This window comes from Dermacentor variabilis, chromosome 2 (genome assembly GCF_050947875.1).
Source record: "Dermacentor variabilis isolate Ectoservices chromosome 2, ASM5094787v1, whole genome shotgun sequence".
Lineage (NCBI taxonomy): Eukaryota > Metazoa > Arthropoda > Arachnida > Ixodida > Ixodidae > Dermacentor > Dermacentor variabilis.
Window position 1 is genome coordinate 164,548,728 of NC_134569.1, and position 22,972 is coordinate 164,571,699.

Genomic DNA, 22,972 nt, shown 5'->3' on the forward strand with positions numbered 1-22,972 from the left:
GATACCGAGGTAAGTATAGGACGGAACGAGTTCGACAGGAGAATCGGAAATCTTGTAAGTAAATAAATGCGGGTTGTGACGACGATGGAAAGACATGAGTTTGCACTTATTGGGATTAAGCGTCATCAACCAGTGATTGCACCATGATTGAATGCGGTTAAGATTGTCCAGAAGGGATTCTTGATCAGCTGCATTAGTAATTGGGGCATAAATAACGCACTCGTCGGCGAACAGACGGACATGGCATGATAAATTTTGTGGCAGATCATTAATATAAATTAAGAATAACAGGGGGCCAAGGACAGTTCCCTGAGGAACGCCCGATGTTACTGGTAGACGGTTAGAAGAGTAGTTGTTAATAGTAACAGACTGTGAACGATGTGTGAGGAATTCTTTTAACCATGCAATAATTTCTCGATGCAAGTTTAGTCTGGAAAGTTTTAAGAGTAGACGTTGATGAGGTACCTTATCGAATGCTTTGGCAAAGTCTAAAAAGATGGCGTCAGTTTGTAAGTTAGCATCAAGGTTGGAATGAAGATCGTGAAGAAAGATGGCAAGCTGTGTCTCACATGATAAGCCTTTTCTAAATCCATGTTGGGATGGAGTGAAAAAATTTATAGAGTCTAGATGCTGCATTATCTGGGAGTAGATGACGTGTTCCATTAGTTTACAAGGGATGCTAGTTAGGGAAATGGGGCGATAGTTGAGTGGAGAGTCTCTGTTACCTGATTTGAAAACAGGAACGACCTTCCCCATCTTCCAGTCTTCTGGGATGATACCTGTGGCGAGTGACTGAGAAAACAATAAGCATAAAAACTTGGATGAAATGTCCTTAGTGTTTTTGAGAAACTTAGTGTTAATTTCGTCCGTTCCGGCTGACGATGAAATCTTCAATTTGTCGATTGCGCACGAAATGCCATTTGGATGAAAAATTATGGCTGGCATTGCTAGTTCAGTAATGGATGGTAGTGAAAGGAATGTATCTTCAGGTTCTATCGTGAATACTGATGAAAAGGCAGTATTAAATATATCGGCACACTGAACATCACTAACAGAGTCGCCGTTATCATTAGTAAGGGTGATGTCGTGCGATTCCTGGGGATTTATCACGTTCCAAAATTTTCTCGGGTTAGTTGTTATCATTTTGGGTAAGTCGTTGTGAAGAAAGAAACGTTTCGCGCTTTTCACTTCTGCTAAGTACGCGTCTTCAGCGCTGTAGTACTTTTCCCATGCAGAAGAGCTGGGTCTAAGTTTAGCTGCACGGTACAGCCGCTGCTTTTTATTTTTGAGTCTTTTGAGCGTTTTATTGAACCAAGGATTTTGGGAATCAGAGTTTATAGTGCACTTTGGAATGTATCTGCTCGTTAGATCACTAATTTTGCGTTTAAATATTGACCAGTTTTCGTCGACTGTATGCTGATGGAAGTGAAGTTCAAAAGTGCATAAGAGGGAGTTTAGTTCATTATTTATTGCTGCGTAGTCGGCCTTATCGTAAAGCTTTATTGTTTTTTTGGACACTTTCCTTTGAACGGGAGTTATGTTAAATGAGGCGTGAATAACTTTATGGTCACTGATTTCCCTCAGGTAAGTAATAGAAGCTAAGGTTATATATATAAGGATATATATATATATATATATATATATATATATATATATATATATATATATATATATATATATATATATATATATATATAAATGAAATCACAAGGCGTAGGGAGGGGTATGGGGGGGGCATACAAGAGACATTCACGCATTCATGTGAGGGATCGCCAGTCGTTTGTGCGCAGGTGCGAGTAAAAGCGGGCGCGAGAGAGAAGATCTGGGAGCTTTTGCTCCTCGAATATATGACGCTGCCTAGGCACTTACGGAGGAGGTTTCTTAGCGCGTGTTGTATGCGTTTGTCCCCTAGTCATGCTTGCATTGCGGAGTGCGGTCGAGTTTGATGAGGAAGAGGAAGACGACGCTGTTCGATCTGTTGTCACCTCACCTCTGTAATTTTTGCATAGGTTTTGCTATTCATTAAGTAAGTTATTTATATCCTTGGAAGACGGCCGCATCTTTAAGGCGGTACTGTCCCTATGGGAAGGGTACGGCTGCTCCGGAGCCGGCATCTTTAAAGGGTCAGCGCCATCCGAAGGAAGCCTGCGTGGCGGAGGCGGCCATGGCCTCGCAAGGCGTGGAGCTGCCAGACATCAGGGACGATCAGCAGTCCAGTGCGTCATCATCGCTCAGTGGGGACGACTCAACTATCGTCGACCCTGACGAGGAAGTGGCTGATATGGCGGAAGTGGACAGCGATGGCTTCAAGGTGGTGAGTCCCATCGGAAGCAAAGAACCGTTGGAATCCCAGTGGTAGTTTTGCCAACATAGAAAGGTGTTGATTTGAAAGAGCGGAATCCTATCAGGCTCTTCGAAGCCATTAAAGTACTGCTGGGATCTGCTCCGATTCGCAGTCGCGTCACAACGCAAGGTGCTCTTTATCTAGATATCGTAACGGAAGAGCTAGTTGACATTCTTCTCCGGTGCTCTCATTGTTGAAGCCCGGTTGCCCCACTCTTACATGACTAACACATGTGTTATTAGGGGAATACCAGTGTGGTATTTGGAAAGCGACCATCTTGACTACTTGAAACCGCAAGGGGTTCTGCACGTGAAACGTCTGATGCGCCGGGTGGAGACTCAAGAAAAAGAATGGGCAGCGAAACTACTAACTCTCTCGTGCTAACGTTTGCTCCCAACACCGAGCGCCCCGAAAAAAATTGACCTTGGTTCTACCAAGCATGCAGTCAAAGAATTCGTTGAACCTCCTCCCTGATGCTTTAGGCGCCAACGGTTTGGGCATGTAGCCAAAGTTCGCATCAAAGATCAACGTTGTAAACGATGCGGTGGCGCCCACGATTACAAAGCCTGCAAGGCAGATTTTGATTGCGCTAATTGTGGGGGTGACCATCCAGCGAGTCTCGGTGGCTGCCCCTTCCGTGTAAGCGCCTTACACCGTCGAGTGTCCTTCAATAGTGGTCCCAAACCACAACCTGCCGAGAAGCCGATACCTGGAAGTGACGAGCTCCCTGCGTCAGAATCGGAAGTTGAGTTCCCTGCGTTAGAGTCGAAAGTTCGTGGTGTGTTAACAAGCAACGTCAGTGAGCGACCTGACACTAGCAAGACGGCAAAGTCCTCTGTGGGTGAGTCGGTTGTTCGATCTGCTTCAGCAAAAAGTGTCCAAGTTCCTCAGCGACCAGATCATAGCCAGACTCGACGACATGGAGGACATTCCCTTGCCTCAAAAGAGATGAAGAAACCAGCTGCAGTGGCCAAGAGTGGGTCCCAGTCCGCATCTTTTGTTAAAGTTGTCAAGCAGTGCGTACAGCAAAATAAGGAGCTCAAAAATCGGGATCTGTCCGACCTTCTGCGAGTTTTGTTTGAAGTCCTGCGTTCATATGTTCAAGCGATGCAGACTGGCGCCCTGAAGAACTTTCTACAGCTCGTTCTTTCATTTGAGTCCATGATTACCGCCTTCGCAGCGAACTTTACCTTATAATATGGCTAGTTTTCTTCAACCTCGTGCAACTAAAAATCACCGAAATTATAAGTCGATTAGCAGAACTGAAATTATTTTTGAAAGAAACTTGTATTCCAGTATTGACCCTGTCGGAGGCTGGCTTACCAAGCGGGAGATTTTTGACTGGATATGTCGCCTACAAGTGTTGCAGCATAAAGTCACTTCCCGCAGGAAGTGCTGGCCTTTACATACGAAGAGAGATTCCTCATGTGGCTTTGAACGTCATCGATCTTTGCACCGATAGTATTGAGGTAGTGGCTGTGAGGATACGGCTCGGCTTCTGAACTCTTTCTCTTGCATCCGTATACGTGTCTCCGCGGAAGAAGTAGCAATGGATTTGTTTCTCCAGAAGCTTTGTGACCGTTGCCCAGCGCCGCGAATCATCTGCGGTGACTTGAACGCCCATCACTCTGTCTGGGGTGACAGGAACACAGATTCCCGCGGACGCAAACTTGTAGAAGTTATTGACAGTTTGGACCTGTGCGTGGCCAATGACGGAAGTCCCACTGTCTTCCGGCCTCCAGCCTCAGCCACATCTATAGACCTAACCTTGCATTCACCTGACATCCGTGTGAAGTGGTCAACTGCATCTGACCGCATGGGAAGTGATCACTATCCAATTTTAGTGTTTACTGCCGCCTGCCTTACTATAACCTCAGGTGCTCTCCTGAGGACTCCGTTTGCCGGTTGCATGTGCCCTCCTGGAGCAGTGCTTGTAAAAAATCGAATATATCGTCGCGACGAAAAAAGCGACCCGCGGCTTATACAACACCCGTCAGAAACTTGCCCCTTAAGACACAGCGATCACCAAATGGGGTGTCCGTGCCCACTGCCTCACCGCGCGGGCAGCCAGCGGCGGAGCGTAAACAAACTCGACCGCAGTCCGCCATAACGCATGCAACGCGCGCTTAGAAACCTGCACACCGATGGACGCGCCACTGGTGGCGGCCTTGCGCAGAACACGCGGGAGAGGAGCCTGGCGCGCGCCGTAGTTTGTTGTGTCGTTGATCGTACTTCTCTGTGTTATTCATGTTTTCAGAGCAAGATAGACAACACCATTCGCACGTGTGGGGTGGCCAAAGCTTCAGGGAATGTCGAAGAAGAATTGTTGCAGGGTGGGGGGCTCAAATACCGGTGAAAACGTGCCGGCGATGCGGTTCTAATCATTCCGGCAAAGCCTCATCAGCGGGAGCAACGTTAGCAAGAATGGATCGTCGCTTCGAAAGGAAATTTCTTGTTCTCATCCTTTCCTTTGTCTCGTCGGTGTTTTTTTCCACTCGATCATAGTTAGACGCGTAAGCAACGAAGTTCGTCTGCAGTGCAGCATGAGGTTTAAAGGCATTTCGCTAAAGTTCGGAATACTGTTTGCCGCTTATATTGTTTTCCGCTTCTTTACCGCGTTGCGCTAGCTAGGCAGCACGACTGCACGAGCGCATTGTTTTGTATGTTAAAGCTACTGAAGTTTGCAAGAACTGAAATTGTTGGTTTCATGTGGCGCGGTAAATCCGCGCACCAGCTGTCGGGCGCTTCATGTTTTTACATCTATTTTATGCGTGGTTTCGCACATGTTTAACTGTTGCTAGTTGCTCCATGCATAACTCTTGTCGATTCTTTTGAGCTGCGAAGTTTTCACCCTGCCTTGTTTGTAAAGGGTATAAATCACGCTGTGTCTTATCGGAATGATACCAAGGAAGTGCTTCTTTAACAGCTTTATTCTTTTCGCCCGAGGGCATCTTAGATATTGTTTGCGTTTTTGGAAATGTGTTTAGAAAATAGGTAGTTCATGGCGAGAATTGCTAATAGCTGCTGCATATGGTATTTTTGTTCCATTTCCCTCTGAAAAGTTCGCGTCCCGTTTGGGAAGTCATCACACCTCGATGCTGCCTGAGCAAACTGAACACGCCGAGTGATTTGTTTGTTTCACAACGTAGTCCCAAGCTTCTTGCATGTAAGTTTTGTACTCAACTGAATTCTTTCTTATACTTACGCTGCAGACGACTAACCCGGGCCTTGCCGCCAGCGCTCATGTACTTTGACTGGCGCTGCTCTGCCTTTAAATATATCATGTGGCACCTCTCTCTAGTAATATAAAAAAGTACTGAAAAGTTAGTCAGTCTTTAGCATTGTACGTTTCCAAGCAGCTCCCTTGGGGAATTTAAAATTGCACAAACTGCAGCGGGAACGGTAGTTCATCGGCGTATGCAGCAGAATTGCATCGGTGGTACAGCACTAAGACGCGCTTTTATTAACCCGTCTGTTTGGTGACTTCGTTGGCTAGTGTACGCATTTCCATCAATAAATTGGCAATTACTCTTCTTGAGGCGACTTCGACTGCACTTATTCGGCGATGTCACGTGTATTCATCGGCAGAAAAATCACAACGGCATATGCAGAGATTGCACCGTGCGGATTTGTTTGATATAAGTCTGCACTAACCACGGGTGCTTATTATTCAGGTACAGAAGCAGCATTGCGGCACGGGTAGAATAAAAAAAAAACCATCGAGAGATCGCATTACTCAACAAAATTTATCGGCTAGTGAACATGAGCTCTACGTACGTAATATAAATGAGGTTCATGGCGTTTGTCTGCGGGACACACCTTGCACGTATGTGGACCATGTTGTCCCAAACACTGGTAACATCGTGTTCATACCCGCTCGCACAGAGGTCCGCATCTTCCCTACAGCTGTCACCGCAGAAGAAGCAGCCTGGCACCCGAACAAAGGAGAAATCGCAGCCGCGAACTTCAGCCATCCTTGCTGCAAAGGGTTGTCGTCTGCTACTGCTCCCGCGTGTACTATTGGAAGCGTCCGCTAGGTGGCTTTCAGTGGCTCATAGGCGGTGCACGAGGCGTATTGTCTAGGCAGAGTCATATCATGTCATATATTCAAGGAGCAAAAGCCCCCAGATTTTCTCTCTTGCGCCCGCTCTTACTCGCACTTGCGCACAAACGACTGGCGATTACTCAAATGAACTTGGTCTTGCGTTCGACCGCGGTTGCGCTCTGCTCTGCCTTCTAGATTTTCAATATATATCCGGCGCAGGCTCTACTACAGTCGCTACTTCTCCCACAGGAACATCTGTAATGTTATTTACAAGGTACATCGCCGTAAGGCGCGAGAAAGCTACTATCTGCAACGACTGACTTAGCCCGTTGTACTAACGAACTCAAACCCGCTCGAGCAAAAGCTCCCACATTTTCTTTCTCGCACCCTCTCTTACTTGCGCCTGCGCACAAACGACTGGTGATCCCTCAAATGAACGTCTCGTCCCCACCTGCTGCCAGTTATTTTTTCATCCACTTTCATATCAATTAATTATTTCATAATTTCTTTAATTCATTTAGTAAGTAAAAGTAACTTCCCCTATGTTATCCTTGGTGTCATGTTGGTTGGCTTCTTATGATATGCATAATAAAAAGCGGGCCCCTCGGTTAACAAGTTGGTTCTTTATTCTATGGGTTAAAACTATAGATTTCATTTATGGCTGTAGTCACGCTTCAATCGGTGCTCCCACAATATGCAGAAAGGAAGGGGGTTTTTTTTTTTTTGCTTCCTCCGTGTCCCACAACCACCCTTGCCGATGTCTTATCGCCGAAGCGTCGCTACAGTAATTCTAGTGCACTAATAATTCTAGTCATTTTCGCATCAACGGCTGCGAACGCTTCCTCATCGCCACGTGCATCACCTATTCGCGCCGTGACTTGTTGTTGCTGCGTTCCGGTGCGTGGTGCAGGGTGCAGGCATGGTGCCATGTGGGCCGAAACTTTTTTGGTTGTAGTACATATTGGACTAGCGGTTGTACTAAAACAGCAGCTGATAGAAGTATGCTCTATCACCGAGTGACAAGTGACTGCGCAGCCTGTGACAACGTGAGTATAAAAAGCGTAGAAGGGTTTTCAGATGGGCTTGTTGGTGCATCTTACTTTTGGGTGAACTGCGCGTGGACGGGACAAGAAAGGAAATGAACACGAGCGCTCGTGTTTGTTTCCTTGTCCAGTCCTCGTGTAGTAGTTCACCCTAAATTAGGAAGCGTACTACGTGGTACGTAATCTCGGTCGTTCTGTCGCGTTTTTGAATTAAGGGCACATCCAATGCTTTGCAGTGTTTGTTTATATTTGCTTGAAGCTGCAGTGAATGATGAGAACTTCTAGAATTTAGGTTTGCTTTCCGGCCATGGAAGCCAGATTCAAATGGGTAACTTACTGGTACTGTCCGGTTACTGTTCATTTGCTAAACAACGTATCACAAGTTATCAAGACGTGAAATGACAATAAAGCTTTCCAACCAATGCATAAACAAAATGTGTAATAGTAGCTTTGTTCTTGATTTCGTGGTGGAAGCCTGCATGACAACTTGCGATCCTTGCTTGTAGTCTGCAATTCGTTTCTTGCAGATTAGTCATAGCAGTTTTATCTGTTACGCTACAACTAGTGATGTTTTCCTTGCAACGGGCCGTTTTACATGTTCCTACACCACGCAAGTCTTTAAGCAGCTTTTTCAGATTTCTTGTTTTTTACAGCTTCTGATCTTTTTTCTAATAACCATTTATTTTGTGTTTTTGGAAAGATAGTGATACAGGAGCCGTTCATTCTTTGAAAGTTTGCAACCAGGCTCTGAAGAGGTTGAGAGGCTATTCCGACAGTTTTTGTATTGACAGGCAGCGATATTTCATTTAAAACTGATCTTAATTGTCCATTTTAGTTGGCTGTCTTTTTTTTCCACTAGTCAGTACAAGCGTCTTACTTGATTACGCCGAAATAAATATTGCTGCTGTAATATATGCGTCTGCTTTTGAATGTTCATTATTCTATGTTTACTATTTGTATTCGATTCGTATTCGAACATTTTGATATTTGCTCACCTCTAATTTTATTGTAAGTAACGAAGCTCATTGCAACTTTATTAACAGATCATTTATTGCAATGTGAGTCAAGACAAAATTGTGTCCGTGGTGGGCAAATGGTAGTTTCTGTTTAAAGTGGTATGAGAGAGGCTTATGACATTTGCAATCGCAGGGAAACTGATTTTAGAGTTACTGTGAATGTTTCATTGAGTGCTATTTTCATGATTCTTGAAGCGTTGCTAATTAAGCTGGGCAGTGAGATGCATGTGAAGAGAGTTCAGCAAGTTCACTCGCTGGAGAGTGGACATTACAACAAGTGCCACCATAGAGTTTCTAAATAAATACCTTAGAGGGAAATGTGGTGCTAGTGTCTACGGGGGTTCTCCTAAGCGTTGCCTCAACCTGCATGGGAATGATGGGAAGTACAGGCTTCGGATTCACTTTGATCTAAAGACTGGCGGCGTTTGCTTGCGGCGCAGTAAACGAAGCTATACTCAAATATTATCACATAAAGTCTAATTTTATTTCTGCACTGTCTTATATAATGCACAACACGTTACGTAAACTTTGTATGACTGAGAATGAAGGATGGTTTACTATGGTTTACACCAGGACACACCAGGGTATGCATTCTTGTGCAATTCTGTTCCCAATTGAATGCCAGAGAATAATTATTTATTTATTTTTACAACAGCAGTAACAACCATGCATGTACTTAAAAAAAATGCTCATCAAGTATTTATGGAAATAAAGATTTTGTATTGTGAGAAAGTGTTGCGCCCCTGAGAGGTATGCTACAAGTGTCGTCTGCTATGATGCCTGCTCGCTGCGAATGCGAGACTTTTCTCGCAGGCGACAGGCACTTGGGAAATCTCTCACTCTTTCAAAAGGCTGCGTCAGCTGTCACGATTGCTGAACTTCTTCAAGTACTTTTAAGCACATCTGCTGCACTGCTAGCAGGGATGCTTGAGGCCTCGTATGAGTATGCTTTGTTTTATTTTATGTTGACGTACCGCTTCCGAAGCATTATGGCGTGGCTTTGCACTTACCCATTTTGCGACACTAGTCTGCAGCCAGGAAACAGCAACCTTTCCTACCACAAGTAAGTTTGTGTTCTCAAAGTCCTAAAACACTCATTTCAATGAGCACATAAACAAGCAATGCGTAATGAAGCCCTCAGAAAAATTTTATTGTCAAAGCACTAGAAGTACAACTGTCTCTGTCCTGTATCAGTAGTGCCTTCTTTTTCCTATTCTGAGGTTTCATAAAGCACGTAATGCTACAGTGCCAACCTAACACACTTATCAAACCAAGGTCCAAACGGTCAAAACATGTTCTTTCAACGTTTACGTTGCCGTTGCTTTGTCAGGGCTTCGACACCACACCGCAACACAGACGTAATCCCAGCCGCTGGCCCAGCGTGCTATCGCCACTTTGAGCAATAGAGCAAAATCAGGGCGCTTTGCGTTTCACTGTCCCACTGCAGGTTATAGCAATTGCACTGGGAGCGAAACCAAAACTGCCAAAAAGTACTTGTAGACTAGTTTGCCAGTCAACAGAATGCCAATCTGTAGCTTGTACTTCTTATCATTCCCATGATGGTTGAACGATCACAGCGCCAGAATTCCCTCTAGTTATACTAATATGAAACTCTACGAGTGCCACTAACCCTTTGCTTTTGACAGTGTGTGAAGGACACTATACTCCATCTCACAAGTCATCTACAGTAGTGCGGAAGCTGCATAACTGCTTAGTCAATAGGGAGGCTGAATGCCCCTCGAGGTGCTTTCAAGTGCACTGCTTTGTCGGCTGAGCGGCTGCTGAATGAGCTGTATATGACATGCATTGCAAAGGTCCTAACATGTCACGTATTGCTATAACATATGTACCAAGCAAAAACAAAACTCTAATCCTGCCATTATTCAGATAATTACACCCTTAACTGTTTTACACTGCTCAAGGATATTGCCTGCATATGCCTCATACCTCCAGCAGTGCTGCAAATGACTTGCAATTTTTGCATCTGATGGGCAACAGTTTCTGATACTTGCCAGTTATCTCTGCAAATGAGGCATGCCTGCTGTCGCGACTGAACAGCTTTGGTGCTTGGTTGCGAAGCATGAGGTCATGGGTACAGCCTTTGGCTGTTGTAGCCACATTCACATGCGGAAGGAATTGAGACGACTGTGGACCTAAGTTTTGGCATGAGCCCAAGAACACTGGGCATATGCTCAAAACTAATCTACAGCCTCCCCCCTCAATACTCGATGAGCTATGCTCTGTTTCATACTTAACAGGCAATGCTGTGGTAGCTACGCAAGCAGTACTATCATTGAAGCCTTCCTTCATGCATTTCGCAAGGCAGTTCTTAATCTGCAACACTTTCTACAAAGTAACTGCTTCATAAACTACAACTGCAACTTATGGACCTTAGGCTACACCAACTCAAGTGTTGTTTATGCGCATTTGTGCTTTCAGTATGTGACATACTTTACTTTTGTTGTCAGTGCAAGTGATGTACTGTGGCTGCTAGTTGCAGGAAAGTGTCGCTCTGCTGGTTCGGTGGTAAATGGGTTCAGATCTGTGATGTATATTTGGCATTAATTACGTCATATTTTACTACATTAAATGACGAGACCTAATGTTGTATTGAATTGCATGACTCGTACCTATATGTTCCTTTCATGTGGCATTTTTTTTCTTTTTTAATGCAGGCACGGAGGTATCTTTAGCCATTGTAGTATGCACTTCTATGTATGAAACAGAGTTTAGATGTAAAGCTCTGCTGGCTGCCTCACATATGCAATACCTCTTGATAGGAAAAGAATACACATTATCAAGCCTCTTCACAACCATCTCCAACGATTTGTACGCCTCTGCAGAAAGTTGACTTTCATTTTTTTTTTCTTTTTTTATTTTGGGGGGGTTTGTTGTGAGGCATATGGGGGATAAAAGAAAGTCAAGATAAGCTTGTAACCCTGCCTCATGCAGAAACTGTGGCAATGTCTCTGCAAACCTGTCTGTCACCCAACAAGTGTAGTTTTCAGGTACATCAGGCTTCAGTTCAGCCATTCTTAAAGGAGCTGTGAAACAGCTCTCAAACATACCAAGAAAATGTTGCCGAATTTTAGACGAGACCCCAGTGAACATGTGAAGCAAATATTCTTGCACTGCATGCAGCAGGGAATTAACAATCTATTGTCAAGAGAGAGAGAGAAAGAAACGTTTATTATTTGAAACAGTGTCCCAAGCGAGGCCCGGTATCACCCTAAGGTGGGAAGGCTCCTTAGTCCAGGAACCTTCTGGCTTCGACTGCCCTCTTCGCCCTGGCAATGAGTTGTCGTTGGGCTTCCAGGTCCCTGAGGTCGGCGAGCTTGGCCTCCCACGTTTCGAATAGGTGGTCTTCGTTTGCTTCTTGTGCTCGTTTCGCATCCGTTACCGGTTTCATTTCGCTGCCTTCCTGCCACGGACATTCCAGGAGCAAGTGTGCCAGGATGTCGGGTACATTGAAGAGTGGGCAGAGGTAGCTGTGGAGCGTCGAGTAGAGGTGGTGCATTATCGTTTTGTGAGTGTACGTGTTTGTAGGCGTCTAAGGATCATGCTTTCTTCTCTGCCGAGTTTAGGGTGCGATCGAGGGTACACTCAACACTTGAGCCTGTAGTGTATTAATATGGCTGAATAGTTGATGGGTATGGTCTCCGCCTCTTTTGTTGTGGGTCGGAGAGCGTGTGGGGCGAGGGTAGCTCTGCTGACGTGCTCGTAGGCAGCGGCGTGGGCCGCTTCGTTCCCCTCTAGTCCCTCGTATCCGGGCACCCATGTTAAACAGGTGTAAGGGAGCAGAGTGCTTCGTCTTATTAGCATCTTGAGTGCATTGGCCGACATGTGGACCCTCGTGAAGTTTCTACAGGTGGCCTGAGAGTCGATGAATATATATAATGTCAAAAAATGGTCAAAATATATCTTGCTTTCGCTTTCACAATGTCGTCTGCAACTACCTCGTGAGCAGGCAAGGGGACCCAGCAGGTATTGGTGGATTTCGTGGTCGGAGGAACATTCTCCATAATGATATTTTTTGTAATATTGAGTTAAATAAGTGAAAGATATATATTCCCACAATCTAGAAAAGACCAATAAAGTATTTTATATTTGCATTTGCGGTCTACACACAACAGTTGCACATAGCTGTGTCTGCCGTGCGTTGCCTCAGCGATTCCACCGTCGTGCTCCGTAATGTAGATACTGTGGCTGCCACGGGTTGCCGTGATGAGCCCTCTGGCCAGTAAGACACCCTGACAACTGCATGCTCTGATTTGTGTCTGTGCAGGACGTATGTCTAGGGGTGAAGCTATGCAAAGCAGCATGAGCACCCATCTCTCGTTGAGGGAATGGTACGCACACCTAAACCAGAGGTAGTGTCATCAAGAAAAAAAATGCCCAACTTTAGAACGGAAGTGGCCTTGCCCACTTGCCATAGCTTCCGGTGCACAATTGAAGATAAAAGGAGACAGAAAGCTGCAAATTGGTGCAATAACTATCTCTAACTTCACTTGTACTTGAAGGATTAGAAAAACGTTTGCGGCAAGAGATTTGTCAGGTGATGTCCTGTAATTGTGAGGTCATTCTGTGATTAGTTAAAAAAAGTATTTCGGTGTCCTTTATGATCATAGCTTGATTGCCTGCATTCCAAGGAACAGCCATAGCAGTTGTTGAGCATCTGATGTTGCACAGAGGGTGAGCACTTGGTGCATGTTCCTTAGTCAACTTTTGTCTATCCAGTAGCCCAGGTAGCTGCTTAGCACTTCTGTTATGTCTGCTGTACGTATATGTATCACATAAAAATGTGTGTGTGTGTGTGTGTGTGTGTGTGTGTGTGCGTGTGCGTGTGCGTGTGCGTGTGCGTGTGTGTGTGTGTGTGTGTGTGTGTGTGTGTGTGTGTGATGTAGCCCTCCAACTGCTCTTAGCATGGTGATTTCTGGTGACCTCGGGGGACGTTGATGACATTCTTTGTTCCACCGCACATTCAGGTTCCTGGTTGCTTCACCATTCATCGAGGAGCGAGCACCCAACTGTCATGTGCTCGCAAGGTGAGAACGTCTGGGCCAGCACCCCCTTCACATTTTATAGGCCTGCATGTCACTTCACAGGTTCCTATAGTATGCTCTCAAATTTCTCCTCCGATGTACAGCCTTGACTTAAAAACGTGGTAAAGCACAGCCTCTCAACTGGAGTTCTCACTAAGCTTTGTTTAGCTTTAGAGAACCATAACATCAACAAAAATATTGTGTTATATGGGAGCAACGTCATGCATTTCAGTCAAAGTAGGTGTGTGCGCCTGTCAATGATGATGACTGGACGGCGTGCACTGTACCTTTAGTTATGCTTTGACCATGCGCTATGCTGTTCACGTTTCATTTGACGCTAGTAGCACGTCCCCAGCCCATACATAGTGCAGGGCTGCTATCTTGTACACGTTCGAAAAGCCGACGTTCGATTTCGCCTCACGCGATTGGACTAGATTGGCCTAGGCCGCGATATCGGCGTAGCCTGGACAATCGCGCAAGGCGAAATCGAACGTCTGCTTTTCGAACGTCTACAAGATAGTGGCCCATGTAATTAATTACAGCTACATTGGGCTCATGTGAGCAAGGCAACCAGTGGCGTCAGCTATGACAACATTTATTGATGCAAGTAATAAGCAATGAACACCTGCAGATGGGACGTTCATTCTGTAAAAGGCACTAATTAGGCTCGCCTCGTTGCACGTGATTGTGAGGCAAAGAGGTCGCTTGCCGGTTGTGGGCACTTGTCCTTAAATCTAGTAAAAAGTCTCAAGAGCCAGAGAGGGCACGCTTCCTCTGACAACCCTATTTTATATCTTTCTGACTCTGGGAGGGGGCACTCCTCTTCAAGGAGAGACGGAAGCCTTTCTTTTTTATGCAAGTCTGGGGAAAGATAATGCGTGTCATGAGAGCGCCGGGCAAATCTGGGGTACGATTGCACAAGCAGCTCGCTTTCCCATTCGTTCGGTTTCGTCAGTGCCCGCACGTTCCGTCATGGTTGCCATCGTGCTGGGGCGGGACCACAAGGTGCACATATGTCACGCTCTTGTCAATCATTCGAAAACCGAGTGGAGTTGTCTGTTAGCGTGGAATGGTTGATGAGTTCATTCGCTTCGAAGAATAAATAATCGTTGCCATAGTAGTGCTAGTAGCAGACAGGTGCATCTGTTTGCTCGTAATGCCGTCGCTCCCCAAACATGGGTGGCTGGGGCGGGGGTTCCGTTTGTCGAGATTAAAACGCGACCCGCCGTCACAGAATGTTAGCGATGTTAATTATTGAAAGCAACTGTAATCAGGGAAAGTAAATGTGCCTGCTCTGTGATATAAATATAAATATATATGGTGTTCTTTTTTTTTAATTGTTGAATGATACGAGCGCATTTGTCGAGAATGCTCGCCGTTTCACATTGTACTCACGGAACCACGTTCAGTGCTTGGCATTCACAAGCCACGATGGCCGCTCCTATTGTTGCGCTTTTGGCATCTCTTGGGCTGCCTCGGTGACCCATGTTTCGGGATGCATTTGACGTGTTGACAGAGGAAGAGTTCTGCGAGCACTTCAGGCTCTCAAAAAACACTTTGTGGTGGCTCTGCGAACAGTTGGAGGACGCCATCGGTGGCCTTCGGACCGGTGGCATCACGACGCAAGACAAGGTGCTTTGTGCTCTCCGTTTCTTTGCGACGGGGAGCTTCCAAAGATCCATTGGCAGCGAAGAATTCATATCTATAGGGCAGGCTCAATTTACCCTTGTTGCCTTGGGAGAAATGTTTTCGACTTTATTTTTTATGCAGATGCGGAGTACTATCACAATCACCATGTGCAATCAAATGTGTGTGGTGCAATTACAGCATATGTGGCAAATTTGTTTAGTTGATAGTTGAAAGTGTGAGGCCAAGGTTTTAGAGTAAGTTATATGCAGCAGCATATTAAAGTGTGGGATTTAATTACCAACTTGCCATATTTGTGCAACTGCTCGAAAGAAACAGGCTTAGTGGAAACTGAAATGTCTTAAGCTGTTACTGGGTCACTGATGACATGTGCCCTTGTTCTCTAGTCCATTCAGTCATTGCCTGTTCGCAGAACTGCTACTGGCAGTGATGACTGTGTATGAAGGTGTTAGACTGTATGAGTGATGGCGAGTGTCCTTACCTAGTTATCCATGTATGTAATGTACAGCCACGTTCTTGGCTGCATCCTTTACTCATCTACTTTCTTTTTTTCAGTTCAGCTGTTCAAACTTCTGTTAGCCATGTGCGTGTGTTTGTGTCCCTCTGCACAGCCCATAAAATTTCTAAAATATCATTACAGCTGTCTACTGTAGGTCTATTATGCACCACCATATAAGCAGACGAAGACCTATGCACTTCGTTTGTTTCTTCATTTTGTGCCACGCTCCAAGCATAATCGTTGACCAGACATTCTACCAGGACCTCCTGGTGCGAGACCCACCGGGGTCTGTGAGGCCGACATTGTACTCTACGTGGCCAGCCTGGAAAAAAATTAACAATTCATAATGAACTGAGCACTACGTTAACTATATTATGAACTATGTTACATCCAGAGCATTAAAGTCGTGATGTTTCAGGATTTTTCTTCTCACTTACTGGTTCTCATAGGGCTGGGGCCAGCTGTTGGTTGTGCAGCTGGAGGGTGGTGGGGCAATGGCTCTGCTGGAGGGCAGTCTGGCTGCGACAGTGCTCCTACATTGTTTGTAAAGAGTACATTTACGCAATGGTTAGAGTAGTAGTAGTTTGTGCTCCATATAGATGAAACAGTTTCCACAAAAGGAGAGAGGCAACAGGGAAGAAGCTTACTTTCACGTGAAAGGCCGCTCATGCCAGCTGTGATGCCCACCGACTTCGTTGTCAAGGTCACCTCCACGGTGGGCTGCTTTATGTATGAGACACCAAGAAGCAGTTTTCAAAAGTTCGTCTAATGCGCTCCTCCCGATGTACAACTCACAGTGTTATGAATACACAAAAGAAATTCATAAAATTCTAGCAGTAAATTGCCTTGTGCATGCCACCAACGCATGCACATAAAGGGAGAAAAACTTTATCTGTCATACCATTGTCACATGAGCACTTTCGATCAAGATAAAATTTCTCACTTGCAATTGAAAGCACCCTGCATGACTATGGTATAACACTGCTCACGCGAAGCAGTATACACGATGTGATTGCCAAAAAATTTTTGGCACGTTTATGAACAGCTTACCTCGCCGAGTGGCTGAAAGAAGGGTGCACACACGCCCATTACTGTGGACGTGCCGACCAATTGCTGGATATGTCCACGAAGGTCGGGCAGGTGGCCTCCATCTTTGCTGCTGCAATTACGAACAGCATTGTAAAGACCGCGAGCAACAGATCCACTGCTCGCACTCTCACCTTTGGCTTGTTGAAGGTGTGGCGGCATCTCGACGGGAGAGAAAAATCTCCTGCCAAAACACCTGCCACTGCTTGGCAGTCATTGTGGCCGGGCGTTCCGTGTTCAATAGGGTGGAAAGCTTGTTGCATAGATGCCGCTTTCGCTCCACTGTACATTCCGGGCTGAGCTTGCACGATGCTCGCACAAGGTATGGGTGACCCTTTATGAAGGTGACCAATTCGCGTTGGTGCGTCGAAGCATGTGGGTCCAGTCTCGCATTTTTGTGCGAAGACATTATGGTGGAGTGCAAGCGAACAGAACAAAGCTACAATTGCCAACTAAACTGCACACTCCCGCGAATTTGTTTCGGACTGTGCAATATCACCTAGCGAACCAAATCAAAATACAGTGGAACACCGATTATACGACTTTCTTGGGACCACGGAAATGCGTTGTAAAATCCAAACATAAATTATGCCTATAGATATACTGCTTATTTCGCATGATGGGTTTGCGAGATACTTCAATGTAAACTACTAACATGCTCTGCAGGGCTTGGAAACCCAAATTACCAAAAAAGTGAAAAGCTTGTTGGTGTATGGTATAATCACAAAAAGAAAATGATTTAAGGAAAACAAAGAAAGGATTTGAAGCAACAGCTTTATGCATGAAAGTCTTTTAAGAGTTAATTTTTCACAGATTTGTAGTTTGTCCCCTCCAAACTTTTTTTCTTGTCCTCTACTTGTGTGCACCTTTTCTTTTTCTACCTTGTGCAGCACTAGTGCAGTCAGAGAAGGACTTTGGCAAATGCTTTGCGAGATAATTCTTAATTGTGCGAAGGCCACGTTCCAATCCAACTTGTTTCATCATATCTAGTGTGCCTGTACTGCCATTGTTGAAGTGACTGAGTGTCACTAGAGCAAACTTGAGAGTCAGCACGTCTAAGCAAATAATAAAAAATGATACTTTTGTAAGAAATCCGGTATCAAACTTGGCGCCATGCCTTAAAGAGTCCCTAAAAACCCTTGTTACCTAAACAATGTGTTGTTCAACAACAGTGGATCAGCCTCTGCATTGAACACCCAGCCGCAAATATATCCTATTTGTAGCAACCGCCGCGACGTGTAGTGCTGCTGTGCTCATGAAAAATTGTTGTCACAGTATCCTGTGTACAATGCGTGTTTGAAATGTTAAGAGTTGTCTATGGGCCTTTTAAGAAACATTACAGTTTGAGTAGTGCACTGTGTGACATAATGAATGTGGGCCGGGTTGCTGTGTAGAAGTCGCCGCACTTTGTTCACGAGGAAGCAAAAATAAAAGTGAATTACATGGCCCAAAGGTCGCAGCACATGGACTCTGTGTAGTTTATATTGTAAAAGAGTTTATTATGCTCGAAGCTAAACAAAATTTTATTACAGGCTTGGGCGGTACTCTTTATCCACACGTCTTTCGATTTTTTCCAGACGTTCAAAAAGCTGCTCCCTTTCTTCTGCTCGACACTGCACTTCATACCTGTGAAGGCCTGAATTTTTGAAGAATGAATAGATTGCATTTTTTAAACAGGCTGATGGCGCTCATGCATAGACGCCTTGCCAGACAGTGTTGCTAATTGAGCTATTAGGTCCATTCGATTCGCCTGCACTACTCCGAACTAGTTCGCGGCAGTTTACGAACAACGCACCACTTGAAATGATCGCTGAGGCACAGACATGGTGCAGGCCTTATGTTTTGGCTAACTAATGTGCATAGGTTTGACGGTCTCAAACTGCAGTTATGATTGGCTTTTCAGGGTGAATACACTCGGACACTTGCATAGTTACATCAGATGCAATAAGCAGGGCTCTAATATCATTTGCGCCTCTATCCTGCACTGCTGTGTCCCACTTGTACACCTGCACCAAGTTGGCACCAATATTAGAAGGTGCAGGAAAATCTTGAACCAGTCCACCACCATTGCTGTACCGCTCAAGCGAATGTTAGGGCGCAGCACCTCGTGAACTAGTTCAGGTGGTGCAGGCGAATCAAACAGACCTATTGATAGTTTAATGAGAGCAGCATTCCGGGCAAGTTGGTAATCCATTACTTAAATGATATTGCGCGACAAAAAAAAAACGACACGGACATGAGAGAAGACGACACACCAAGTGCTTGGTGTGTCGTCTCCTCTTACATTCGTGCCGTTTTTTGTCGGGCAATATCATTTAAGTATCAACCCTTAAAAGCCCATAGTGCTTCTACTATGAAAAAATTGGCTAAACGTTTCAGAAGCAATCTTTATTAGTCTCTCAAGCCATCTTCAAGCAAAAGAACGCATCAGCTTGTATGCGGTGGGAAACACAGCTATGGGAATATTCTTCCCTGTGGGCTATGAGGGCTGTCCTAGTTATGGTGAAACTTCATGAAGCAGGGAACAACGCAGAGGTGAACCTTGCACGTTGAACAGATGATCTTTGACCTTTTGTCGTTCTTGGCAGTGGAGCAATACCTGCAGCGCTTGTACGATGTTGCCCCTTCTGGGAAGTGGGGTGTGCCGGCAAAGCGAGTTTCATCTGGCACGCCAAGATTTTTTTCAGGCTTTTTGATGGAAGGTCGTCGTGGCGCAAGGGCAGCTGATCTTTTCCTGCTTGTGTAGCCGTTGACAAGCTGCCTTGACAGCCTTATTAGGAAGTGTACGTGGTCATCGCAACCAACATTTGACAGACGGTACAGCACATAGCTGTTTACAAGAGCGCAGTCAAGAATGAAATAAAAGAGACGCATCCACCACTTTCGAGACTTTCTGCTGACCGTGTAGTACTCCCTCAGTTGGTCAAAGCGGTCTACTCCACGCATGTATTTCGTGTACTCGACTATAGCAAGAGGACACTGCAGGTCAATTTTAGTGCCATCCTTTGCTTTCTTAGAGACATTCACTGTGTGCGAGGGATTGTGGGCAGTCATGAGTATGTTCACAAGCCTCTTGTCTTGCCACTGTAGGGCCGCCACATTCCCTTTTACACGGAAGGTGTGATCTCCTTCTTTCATCTTCTTCTTGTTCTTGAGAATCTCGGGAAGCCCTTTCCTTTGCTGTCGTACTGTGGCAACTGAATAGATACCTTCTTCGAAGAGGTTCTGGAGCAGTTCTGGCGACGAAAAGAAGTTGTCGAACACCACAAGGCACTCGGTTTGTGCCAGTTCCTCAGTGAACTTCTTTACCACACGAGTGCCTAAGCCGCTTCCATCACTTTCTTTTCCGGTATAAACGTCAAACTGGATCACAAAACCAGTTGTGGCATCTGCGCGCACCCAGGCTTTGAAGCCGCGCTTGATGGGTTTTAGAGGCATATACTGCTTGAAGGACTTCCTCCCCTTGAAATGAACCATGCTCTCGTCAATTGAGTAGCAGGAAGATGGTTGGTAGCACTCTCCAAATTTGCTCATTACTGACGTCATAAGCAGCCGTATCTTGTGCAATGGGTCATGACCTGGCTCACCTTTTGGCACTGACGTTGTGTTGTCATTAGCATGGAGAACCCGTAAAAGCATAAGAAATCGGGATCTTGGCATGATGCAATTGATCGCAGGTACGGTGAGGTCGCTGTCGGTACACCAGTAATCCCTTCGGTTCTCGAGCTTGTGAAAACCCATCTTTATTATCATACCTAGAAATGCACGCATCTCTTCGATTGTTGTGTCTTTCCACCCTTTTAACTTTTCTTGTTTTGCAAACAAGTTGGTTTCACGCACAAGAATTTCCTCAGCTTCACCAAACAGTGCGTCGAAAATCTGCAGAGGTGTGCGCGTCTCGGGGAGCTTTGACGACGCTGGCGGAAGTGACGAAAATTTCGGAATGCTTTTTTCATGCGGAAGAGAGCGCATGCCCCAATCTTCATCATCACTTTCATGTTCTGCAACGCTATCGCTGCTCGAGTTGGCATCTGAGGAGTTGATGCAAGCTGCAATGCTGTCGTCTAGATCTTTCGATCGGGTAACAACTGCTGCTGGCTCATCAACATCGTCATCTTCTTCACTATCCGTCGAGTGGTCTACATCGTCAGGAAGTGAAAAAAATAGATCTAAAGCCTCTTCTGCAGTCAGACGTCCGGCCATCTAGAGGCAGAGAAAAGATAGGGAAACTGGCCTGAGTTTCCGTGCAAAGCCCGTAGGGAAATATGTTCCCACATGACAGGCCTGATTCACACCACATTTTTCTCACATGACAACTTGAACAAGGCTCTAAAACACTATAATACATTAAAGGAGACTTCAAAATATCGATTGTATATAATTTACTTACTTCACTGGCAGCAGGGGACACAGCATCCGTAATTTGATCTCCTCGTGGCGATCGACGCGTGCCAGAGCACTCGGAACGAAAAAAAGGCGCCAAGTTCCAGAAAACGTGCAGTGGCACTTAGCGGGTCGCAAAAGAAACCATTCTTTATTTAGCTATGTTTCCAAGACCTTACACTAGAGGGCGCCACAATATTGTAAGCGAAGTCACATGCCTTTGGCAAGCATAAGCATTTGAATGAAATGGGAAATATATTCCCTGCGGGCGCTTAAGGGTTAACAGTGCTTCGAAATGCTTGAATATCTGTAAGCATAATTGTTTTAGTTTTCGAGTTGTTAATGAGCACAAAAAAGAAATAAAAATCAGTTTCTCGCTCTACATAAATCAGCCTCACTGAGAATTGACTGCTCCACACCGTAGCTGCGCAGCGACGCGAGGCAGCCCTTGTGCCAATACTTGTGCGGAAGAGATATCAACGCTTCAACGTGCACAAGCTGTCCTGCGCTGTCTGCACATGTGTGGCCTGGTCTTCATGGCTGAGTTCCAATGCTCTAGATTGCGTGCGAATATTTCTACACGTCTTAAGATTAGGATGTCTGGCCAACATGCTCCCTGCTGTCAAATTCCACGTATCCTAATATATACATTCCTGTGTGTCAGGATATCCAAAATTGACTTGTGCAAGACTATACCCGCTCTAGAACATGACACAGTGCACCACTCGAAGGTTGCATTCCCATGCTTAGCAAAGGAAGTTACTGCAGTTGTACATACCATACACAATGAGAAGAATGTGGGTATCCAAAGGGATTGATATTCTTTTCGGCCACATCTGTACACAGAAACATGCAATGAATGAAGCCAGGGAAATCATGGTGTCATCACTATCATCGGCCTATTTCATGTCCACTGCAGGACGAAGACCTCTCCCTGCGATCTCCAATTACCTCTTTCCTGCGCCAACCGATTCCAACTAGCCCCCGCAAATTTCCTAATTTTGTCGCACCACCTAGTCTTCTGCTGCCTCTACTGAATTTCCCTTCTCTTGGTACCCATTCTCTCACCCTAACGGTCCAACAGTTATCTAATCTGTGCATTACATGACCTGCCCAGTGCCATTTTTTTCTCTGAATGTCGATTAAAATGTCGTCTAAACCTGTTTGCTCTCTGATCCAAACCGCTCTCTTTCTGTCTTAAAATTACGCCTAGCATTCTTCGTTCCATCGCTCTCTGCGCAGTCCTTAACTTGTTCTCAAGCTTCTTTGTCAGTCTCCAAGTCTCTGCTCCATATGTCAGTACCAGTAAAATGCACTGATTGTATACCTTCCTTTTCAATGATCACAGTAAGCTTCCAGTCAGGAGCTCATGATGTCTGCCGTACGCGATCCAGCCCATTTTAACGCGATAGCGTTTTTGTTCTTCTGTGAACTTCCTTCTCATGGTCAGGGTACCTGTGATTAGTTGACCTAGATAAACGTACGCCTTCACAGACTCTAGAGGCTGACTGGCAATCCTGAACTCTTGTTCTCTTGTTCGGTTATTCATCATTATCTTTGTCTTCTTCATATTAATCTTCGGCCCCACTCTTACGCTCTCCCTGTAAAGGTCCTCAATCATTTGTTGTAACTCGACTGCAGTGGTGCTAAATAGAACAATTTCATCGGTAAACCGAAGGTTGTTGAGGTATTCACCATCGATCCTTAAGCGTAAACCTTCCCAGTTCAATAGCTCAAATATTTCTTCCAAGCACGCAGTGAATAGCATTAGAGAGATTGTGTCTTCTTGTCTGACTCCTTTCTTTATGATGAATGGGGCTGACTGATGAAATAGCACAGTGTGGTATAAAGGTTATGAACAGGGATA

At 45.3% G+C, this 22,972-nt stretch overlaps 1 protein-coding gene across 3 annotated transcripts in view; it reads left to right on the plus strand.

Moving 5' to 3' along the window:
- The first annotated feature begins 7,231 nt into the window (after positions 1-7,231).
- Positions 7,232-22,972, plus strand: part of LOC142572918 (uncharacterized) — a 138,755-nt gene continuing 123,014 nt past the window's right edge. The window contains exons 1-2 of one of the 3 annotated variants that reach the window (XM_075682373.1): positions 7,232-7,435; positions 13,434-13,493. Coding sequence is in view for 1 of the 3 variants with exons in the window: in XM_075682374.1 (XP_075538489.1) it covers positions 13,481-13,493 (13 nt within the window). In the remaining 2 variants the exon portion in view is untranslated. The remainder of the gene's footprint in view (positions 7,436-13,433; positions 13,494-22,972) is intronic. The other 2 variants (XR_012826163.1, XM_075682374.1) reach the window with 2 other exon arrangements.